We start from the raw sequence: 9,964 nt of genomic DNA, 5'->3' as shown, positions 1-9,964 counted from the left end.
TTTCTTCCACATGGCTGTGGGGTGAAACAGGGATGGAGCTTGAACCACACCATCTTCAACATATATATCAACGAATTGGCGAGGGCACTAGAACAGTCTGCAGCACCCGGTCTCACCCTACTAGAATCTGAAGTCAAATGTCAACTTTTTGCTGATATTCTGGTGCTTCTGTCCACAACCAAGAAGGGCCTACAGCAGCCCCTAGATCTTCTGCACAGATTCTGTCAGACCTGGGCTCTGTCAGACCTGGGCAACATGAAACACCAAATAATGCATGCAGAGCAGAATTATGCCGACACATGCTAAATGTCAAAATCCAGAAAAGAGCCGTTAAATTCTACAACCACCTAAAATTAAGTGATTCCCAAACCATCCTGTAACGATCGTCGTAATCCTCCTCTTCGGACGAGGAGGAGAGGCGAGAAGGATCAGACCAATATGCAGAGTGATTAGTGTCCATGATTATTTAATGAATCGAAACTGAACACGAAACAAAAGAACACCATGAAACAATCGACAAACAGTCCCGTGTGGCACGAATGCAGACACGCGATACAACCACCCACAAAACACACGTGAAACCCCGGCTGCCTTAGTATGATTCTCAATCAGGGACAAACGATCTACAGCTGCCTCTGACTGAGAATCATACCAGGCCGAACACAAAAACCCCAACATAGAAAAACACACATAGACCAACCCACCCAACTCACGTCCTGAGCAACTAAATAAATACAAGAAAAAAGGAAAACAGGTCAGTTTCTACATAACAAAGCCATCACCCACAGAGAGATGAACCTGGAGAAGAGTCCCCTAAGCAAGCTGGTCCCGGGGCTCTGTTCACAAACACAAACAGACCACACAGAGGACAGCAACACAATTAGACCCAACCAAATCATGATGAAACAAAAAGGTACAGTTGAAGTCGGAGGTTTACATAAAATTAGGTTGGAGTCATTAAAACTTGTTTTTCAACCACTCCACAAATTTCTTGTTAACAAACTATAGTTTTGGAAAGTCGGTTAGGACATATACTTTGTGCATGACACAAGTAATTTTTCCAACAATTGTTTACAGACAGATTATTTCACTTATAATTCACTGTATCACAATTCCATTGGGTCAGAAGTTTACAAACACTATGTTAACTGTGCCTCTAAACAGCTTGGAAAATTCCAGAAAATTATGGGGATTATAAAATTATAAGCTTCTGATAGGCTAATTGACATAATTTGAGTCAATTGGAGGTATACCTGTGTATGTATTTCTAGGCCGACCTTCAAACTCAGTGCCTCTTTGCTTGACTTCATGGGAAAATCAAAAGAAATCGGCCAAGACCTCCACAAGTCTGGTTCATCCTTGGGAGCAATTTACAAATGCCTGAAGGTACCACGTTCATCTGTACAAACAATAGTACGCAAGTATAAACACCATGGGACCATGCAGCCGTCATACCGCTCAGGAAGGAGACTCGTTCTGTCTCCTAGAGATGAACGTACTTTGGTGCGAAAAGTGCAAATCAATCCCAGAACAACAGCAAAGGTCCTTGTGAAGATGCTGGAGGAAACATGTACAAAAGTATCTATATCCACAGTAAAGTTTGGCCATATTTCCGTCGTTATGTTTGGAGGAAAAAGTGGGACGCTTGCAAGCTGTAGAACACCATCCCATCCGTGAAGCACGGGGGTTGCAGCATCATTTTGTGGCGGTGCTTTGCTGCAGGAGGGACTGGTGCACTTCCCAAAATAGATGGCATCATGAAGTAGGAAAATTATGTGTATATATTAAAGCAATATCTCAAGACATCAGTCAGGAACTTAAAGCTTGGTCGCAAATGGGTCTTCCAAATGGACAATGACCCCAAGCATACTTCCAAAGTTGTGGCAAAATGGCTTAACGATAACAAAGTCAAGGTATTGAAGTGGCCATCAGAAAGCCCTGACCTCAATCCTATAGAAAATTTGTGGGCAGAACTGAAAAAGCATGTGCGAGCAGGGAGGCCTACTAACCTGACTCAGTTACACCAGCTCTGTCAGGAGGAATGGGCCAAAATTCACCCAACTTATTTTGGGTAGCTTGTGGAAGGCTACCCAAAACATTTGACCCAAGTTAAACCATTTAAAGGCAATGCTACCAAATACTTATTGAGTGTATGTAAACATCTGACCCACTGGGAATGTGATGAAAGAAATAAAAGCTTAAATAAATCTTTCTCTCTACTACTATTCTGACATTTCAACTTCTTAAAATAAAGTGGTGATCCTAACTGACAGGAAATTTTTATGAGGATTAAATGTCAGGAATGGTGAAAAAAATGAGTTTAAATGTATTTGGCTAAGGTGTATGAAAACTTTTGACTTCAACTGTAATTACTTGGCACATTGGAAGGAATTTTTAAAAATACCATAGTGAACTAGAATGCTATTTGGCCCTAAACAGAGAGTACACAGTGGCAGAATACCTGACCACTGTGACTGACCCAAACTTAAGGAAAGCTTTGACTATGTACAGACTCAGTGAGCATAGCCTTGCTATTGAGAAAGGCCGCCATAGGCAGACATGGCTCTCAAGAGAAGACAGGCTATGTGCACACTGCCCACAAAATGAGGTGGAAACTGAGCTGCACTTCCTAACCTCCTGTCCAATGTATGACCTTATTAGAGACACATCAGATTACACAGATCCACAAATAATTAGAAAACACATCCAATTTTGATAAACTCCCATATCTACTGGGTGAAATACCACAGTGTGCGATCACAGCAGCAAGATTTGTGACCTGTTGCCACCAGAAAAGGGCAACCAGTGAAGAACAAACACCATTGTAAATACAACCCATATTTATGCTTATTTATTTTCCCTTGCGCACTTTAACCATTTGTACATTGTTACAACACTGTATATATACATAATATGACATTTGTAATGTCTTTATTGTTTTGAAATGTCTGTGAGTGTAATGTTTACTGTTAATTTTTATTGTTTATTTCACTTTTGTATATTATCTACCTCACTTGCTTTGGCAATGTTAACACGTTCCCCATGCCAATAGAGCCCCTTGAATTGAATTGAATTGAGAGAGAGAGAGAGAGAGAGAGAGAGAGAGAGAGAGAGAGAGAGAGAGAGAGAGAGAGAGAGAGAGAGAGAGAGAGAGAGGAGAGAGAGAGAGAGAGAGAGAGAGAGGAGAGAGAGAGAGGAGACGAGAGAGGATGAGAGAGGAGAGAGAGAGGAGAGAGAGAGAGAGGAGAAGAGAGAGAGAGAGAGAGAGAGAGAGAGAGAGAGAGAAAGAAGGGGGGATTAGTTGTGGCAGGGCAGAGATAGGTCAGCGAACCCTCTCACACACAGACTGCTTCTGTCCTGTCGGGAACTCTTGTCCTATCCTCCTATCCTTCTTTACTTTACTTTCTTCTCTTCACTTCTCCTCTTCTCATCTCTCCTTCACTGATCCAGCAAGTAATAACTCCCACATATTCATTTCATGAGAGCGTAGTGACTAACCCTGCATGACCCTATCTTATGCCCACATCTACTTTATCACTCTGTCTGACTGGATTGTATCAACCTCTGCTGCAGAGGCATTCATTCACTCTGAGGGAAAGAAGACCGCGCAGCCTTTCATCTGACAATGATTATGAGAAAGAGGGATGAGAGATGGGGGGGGAGAAAGGAAAGGGAGGGAAATGTTTTTCATTATGTTGTCAATGCTATCACTCGGCATGCCAGCGAAGCACAAGAGGGCTGGGGAAGAGAAGATGGATGGCGGAACTGTCTGGCTGTCTGTCTGAGACGACTGTCCAGGCTGGAGTCAGACAGATATCATGTGATAACACCAGGAAGTAGGAAACAGGAAGTAGCAGCAGAAGACATGGGAAGATTGTGTGGTCCGTGGTCCCTGTCTGTGTCCACGTTGTGACATCTCCAATGGTTACAGCGTCTCAGATACTGTAACTTGTTTTGATTATTGGAGAATAATTCCTTTTGAGCAGAGTGGGACGTATGGGGAGTTTCCCTGAGTACTCCATGGCCTTTGAAACATCTCAAAGCATAATGATGAGATAGAACTCATAGAAGTGATTGCAGCGATCTGCATGTGAACCTGAGATTCCTTATGGTCTTATCAGGGTCAGGTGAACCATACTGCACTTCAGCGATATTTTTCTCTCTCTTCCAGCTCGTCCATCTCCTACTCCAGACACCCGGCCCAGGCCTGACCCCCCTGTGAGGATCCATGTGAGGACAGGAACAGAAACAGGGATAGATGAGGCATTGCACCCCTCAGGCCTAACCTCCCCCAGGGGGCAGCGGATCCGGAGACCCCCCCAGTCGTCCTCCGGCCCTCGTCAACCAGAGAGGGCCAGGGCAGGGCCAGCCCTGCTGGACCAGAGGTCCCAACACCAACAACACCACACCCAGCCACAGGCAGACCAGAGAAACAGACACAACCACAAACTAGGTAAGAGCACCTGGATCTCTCTCACACCGACTTTGCATATTGTTGTGTGATGAGAGAATTAGAAGGTGGGCCCTTAAATGGCAGGTAATCTAAATTTCAGCCTGAAGAAGAGTCCACTAGTATAAACGCGTTGCAGTTGTGCGTCTTGATGTTATATAATGGTTCATCTGCTCCTACTTACAGCGTATGTATTCTTTGTAGATATTACCAGTACATAGTTTACTAAAGTTTTCTTCATCGTACTGGTCGCCTACTTGTTGTCTTTCTTGTATATTGTTGTGTGAACAGTATAGTATGTACTGTGTGTGTTTAGTGCCCACCCATAGTGTGTTGTAGAGTTTAAACGCTGGCCTATGTCTCTCTGTTCGTAGCCTCTGAGTCCGTCTATGTGGTATCACTGCAGGCACAGAGAGCAACGGGGCGGAGCGCGCCAAGCAACAGGGCCACCCTGACCAAAAAAGCTCCACCAGGTACACCTTATGACCATGTTATGAGTCTTTACAACATCTTTAGAAGCCTTTATAACAGCTTCATGAGCCTTTATAAACACTCTTAATTAACTACATCCAGCTGCAAGGAAATCATCTTCAGACAACACTCAAGCTTCTAATTATATTGTATGATTACATTATTATATTATTACACTATTACAATATTATTACAATATCATATAATTACATGATCATATTATTATATTACATTATTAGATTTTTTACATGATTAGATTATAATATTACATTATTATATTATTACATTATTACAATATTATTATATTACTACATTATCATATTATTATATTGTATTATTACATGATTATATAATATTATTACATTATTATATTATTACATGATTATATTATATTATTACATGATTATATTGTAGTATTACATTATTACATCATTATATTGTTATATGGTGTTATTACATTATTATATTATTACATTATTATATTGCTACATTATTATATTTAATTAATACATTATTATATTATTACAATTTTATATTGTATTGTATTATTACATTCTTATATTATTATATTATATTATTACAACACTCAAACCACATGACACAACACACGTTTTAGAGTTTTACACCATTTCAACACCTCTCCTCATATAGCAATGTAAAAACAGACTACATTTCAGTAACGCACACGCTTAGAAAAAAGGGTTCAAATCAAATTTGATTAGTCCCATGTGCCGAATACAACAGGTGTAGACCTGTACTAGCCCCTAACCAACAATGCAGTTTCAAAGAAATACGGATAAGAATAAGTGATAAAAGTAACAAGTAATTAAAGAGCAGCAGTAACTAACAATACCGAGACTATATAAAGGGGGGTACCGATACAGAGTCAAATTGCGGGGGCACCGGTCAGTTGAGGTAGTATGTACATGTAGGTAGAGTTATTAAAGTGACTATGCTTAGATGACAACAGAGAGTAGCAGAGGTGTAAAGAGGGGGAGAGCTGGGGGGGGGGACAATGCAAATAGTCTGGGTAGCCATTTGACTAGATGTTCAGGAGTCTTATGGCTTGGGGGTAGAAGCTGTTTAGAAGCCTGTTGGACCTAGACTTGGCACTCCGGTACCGCTTGCCATGCGGTAGCAGAGAGAACAGTCTATGACTAGGGTGGCTGGAGTCTTTGACAATTTTTAGGGCCTTCCTCTGACACCGCCTGGTATAGAGAACCTGGATGGCAGAAAACTTGGCCCCATGTACTGGGCCAATGTACTGGGCCGTTCGCACTACCCTCTGTAGTGCCTTGCGGTCGGAGGCCGCACAGTTGCCATACCAGGCAGTGATGCAACCAGTGAGGATGCTCTCGATGGTGCAGCTGTAGAACTTTTTGAGGATCTGAGGACCCATGCCAAATCTTTTCAGTCTCCTGAGGGGGAATAGGTTTTGTCGTGCCCTCTTCACATCTGTCTTGGTGTGCTTGGACCATGTTAGTTTGTTGGTGATGTGGACACCAAGGAACTTGAAGCTCTCAACCTGCTCCACTGCAGCCCCGTTGATGAGAATGGCGGCGTGCTCGGTCCTCTTTTTCCTGTAGTCCACAATCATCTCCTTTGACTTGATCACGTTGAGGGAGAGGTTGTTGTCCTGGCACCACACGGCTAGGTCTCTGACCTCTTCCCTTTAGGCTGTCTTGTCGTTGTCGGTGATCAGGCCTACCACTGTTGTGTCATCGGCAAATGTAATGATGGTGTTGGAGTCATGCCTAGCCTTGCAGTCATGAGTGAAGAGGGAGTACAGGAGGGGTTCTTCGTCTGTCCCCATATGAGAACCCTTTTTGGTTCCAGGTAGAACCTCTGTGGAAAGGGTTCTACATGAAACACAAAAGGGCTCTACCTGGAACCCAAAAGGGTTCTACCTGGAACCAAAAAAAGGTTATTTAAAGGGTTCTCCTATGGGGACAGCCAAAGAACTCTTTTAGGTTCTAGATAGAACCTTTTTTTCTAAGAGTATAGTAACTTATTTTCAGTTCATTGTGCTTAGACCTGCAGACCTCCAGGCCATGTTGTGTGTTGTGTATCCCCCACACAGAGCCTGAGGAGCATGAGGCCAAAGACATCAGCGTGAGGGTCATGTCCCCTCAGTCTGTCCTCATCAGCTGGGTGGACCCGTCCATCGAGATGGAGAAGGTCCTCCCTGGGGGCTCCAGGTGAGAGAGAGAGAGTGTGTGTGTGTGTTTTTGTGTGTATGTGAGAAAGAGAGAGTGATAGAGAGAGAGAGAGAGAGAGAGAGAGAGAGAGAGAGAGAGAGAGAGAGAGAGAGAGAGAGAGAGAGATAAGTTATATAATCTATTTTCCCCTCTCCAGACACTACACAGTGAAGTACAGGGAGAAGGGTGAGTCTGCTCGATGGGAGTACAAGGAGACCAACCAGAGGAGGCTGCTGATAGATACCCTGTCAGCTGACAGGATGTACGAGTTTTCTGTCCGCATCTCCAAGGGAGACAACCATGGCAAGTGGAGCACATCTGTGTTCCAGAGGACCCCAGAATCGGGTAGGTTGTCTTACTTCCTGTCTGAAAAGAAAGGATAACCCCAAGTCTTCAATGTCATTTCCCATCTTTTAAAGTGTCAATCTACAGTTCAAACAATACAAAAGCGACTGTTTTGTTAAAGGGATTAGTGATGTGGCTGCGGAGATGTAACCACTCTCAGATTAACAGACAGACTATGGACTGACCATCCATGATATCAACATTATAGTTTGAACCACGTTATGAGGCTTTACAGTGTTTATTTACATTTACTTTGTTTACAAACATTGGAGTAAAACAAAGTTATATTTTGTTTTCTGATGTTGTATGACAGTTGAACTAAGCTCATGAGGCATTCATAAATGACATTCAAGAATCAATGGGTTTCTATAAGATTGTCCCTTTAAGAGAGAAAATTGTATTTTCTTGATGAAAGCTTTTCTTTTATTTACATTTCCAAAGAGTCACATGAGTCATACAGTGTCATACAATGAAAGATTTAAGGGTAAATCATAGGTTTTGGCGTTGATTCGTATTTAATTCAGATTGTTCCATTCAATCCCTCCTTACCTTAGACTGTGAACTGTCATGGTCAAAACATATTGATTCAATGGTTGTAAAGATGGGGAGAGGTCTGTCCATAATAAAAATATGTTCTGCTTTTTGACACCACACTCCAAAAAGCAAGTCCTACAGGCTCTAGTTTTGTCTTATCTTGATTATTGTCCAGTTGTGTGGTCCAGTGCTGCAAGGAAAGACCTAGTTAAGATGCAGCTGGCCCAGAACACATTTTGCTCTTCATTATAATCAGAAGGCTGATATAAATACTATGCTGCCAGTCTCTCTTGGCTAAGAGTTGAGGAGAGACTGACTGCATCACTTCTTCTTTTTATAAGAAACATTAAGGTGTTGAAAATCCCAAATTGTTTGCATAGTCAACTTACACACAGCTCTGACACACACACTTACCCCACCAGACATGGCACCAGGGGTCTTTAAACAGTCCCCACATCCAGAACAAATTCAAGAAAGCGTACAGTATTATATAAAGCCCTTATTGCATGGAACTTCCTTCCATCTCATATTGCTCAAATAAACAGCAAACCTGGTTTCAAAAACAGATGAAGCAACACCTCACTGCACAACGCCTCTCCCCTATTTGACCTAGATAGTTGATGTGTATGTATTGATATGTAGGCTGCTGTATGTGTGCCTTTAAAAATAATTTATGTAGTTCTGTCCTTGAGCTGTTCTGGTCTATTGCTGTTCTGTATTATGTCATGTTTCATGTTTTGTGTGGACCCCAGGAAGAGTAGCTGCTGCTTTTGGAACAGCTAATGGGGATCTAATAAAATACCTTCATGAAAACCTCTGCCAGTTTGTGATTTCCATCTCATTGCTTTATGTCATAATTCAGCACAGTTAGTGTATATCATTCCCATCCTCCCTTAACTGATCCTGGATACCGGAGTCATACAGTATATTCTTTTATGAGTGTAGCATTCATATTGTAGCATTCATACAGCCTGGCTGACTGCTGCTTGGAGCTCTAGTCTAAATTTCCTTAGAGGTTCTCTGGAAACGTATAGCAAACTTTACTTTAGTTTTTCCCTATTTGAAGCCCATTGGCAGGAACTACAGTACTGTTACTGTACAAGTAGCCACTTTCCTTCTTCTCTTCTCCTAGCTTCTGTTGTCTCTCTCGGTACGCATTCCTTCTCATCCCATCCCTTTTGTCCTCTGTGCTCCTCAGCTCCCTCCGGTCCTCCAGAGAACTTTCACGTGAAGGCGCTGAGAGGGAAGGGAACCGCCGTCTCGGCGACCTGGGACCCTCCTGAGGAACCCAACGGGAGGATACGTGGTCAGAGCATGACACTCCTCTCTTATCCTTCAGTAGATGATTTCACTGTACAGATGTAGGATCTTCATTTGACCAGTTTCTCACAGCTGGAAAATAATCATGCAGCAAAAGGAAATGTGAATTATTGTGTGGATTATAACTACTGGACATTGTTGAAGTGGTTGATACATTTTTTGTTATAGCAAATCAGGTATGGCACTTACAAGTGGAAATTACAAACTTTAAAATGTTTAATACGCTACAACTTGGCATTTCCTGCCCCACCTAAATACTTAATCAATCCATCAATACTAAACCACATTATACATCAATTTATTGATTCAGTTTTATTAAACACATACATTGTTGGTGCTATGTAATGATCCTGGTACTCCTCCCCTCAGAGTACATCATGTCCTATGCTCCTGCCATGAAACCCTTTGGGATGAAGTCAGTGACATACCGCGGCAGCATCACCTCAGCCATCGTAGACGGCCTCCAGCCTGGGGACCGTTACATCTTTAAGATCAGGGCCACCAACAGGAGGGGCCAGGGCCCTCAAACCAAAGCCTTCAGTGTGGCCGTACCTCGTGGCACCAGTAAGCACATCTACTGTGTGTTGATAGTTGCATTTCTAATGTCCTGATGGTTTGTACACTTAACTAATACTCCATCTTACTT

General features: G+C 42.4%; 1 protein-coding gene across 1 annotated transcript in view; it reads left to right on the top strand.

Annotated features, from left to right (window-relative positions):
* LOC129825328 (fibronectin type III domain-containing protein 1-like) overlaps positions 1–9,964 on the top strand; it is a gene marked incomplete in the record, with an annotated part of 79,694 nt that overhangs the window by 23,487 nt on the left and 46,243 nt on the right. The window contains 6 exon segments of the mRNA XM_055885337.1: positions 4,172–4,453; positions 4,825–4,923; positions 7,002–7,119; positions 7,277–7,464; positions 9,197–9,304; positions 9,688–9,882. Coding sequence (XP_055741312.1) covers positions 4,172–4,453; positions 4,825–4,923; positions 7,002–7,119; positions 7,277–7,464; positions 9,197–9,304; positions 9,688–9,882 — 990 coding nt within the window.

The sequence above is a fragment of the Salvelinus fontinalis genome, chromosome 27 (assembly GCF_029448725.1).
Source record: "Salvelinus fontinalis isolate EN_2023a chromosome 27, ASM2944872v1, whole genome shotgun sequence".
Classification (NCBI taxonomy): domain Eukaryota; kingdom Metazoa; phylum Chordata; class Actinopteri; order Salmoniformes; family Salmonidae; genus Salvelinus; species Salvelinus fontinalis.
This window is presented reverse-complemented; position numbering and strand designations above follow the sequence as displayed.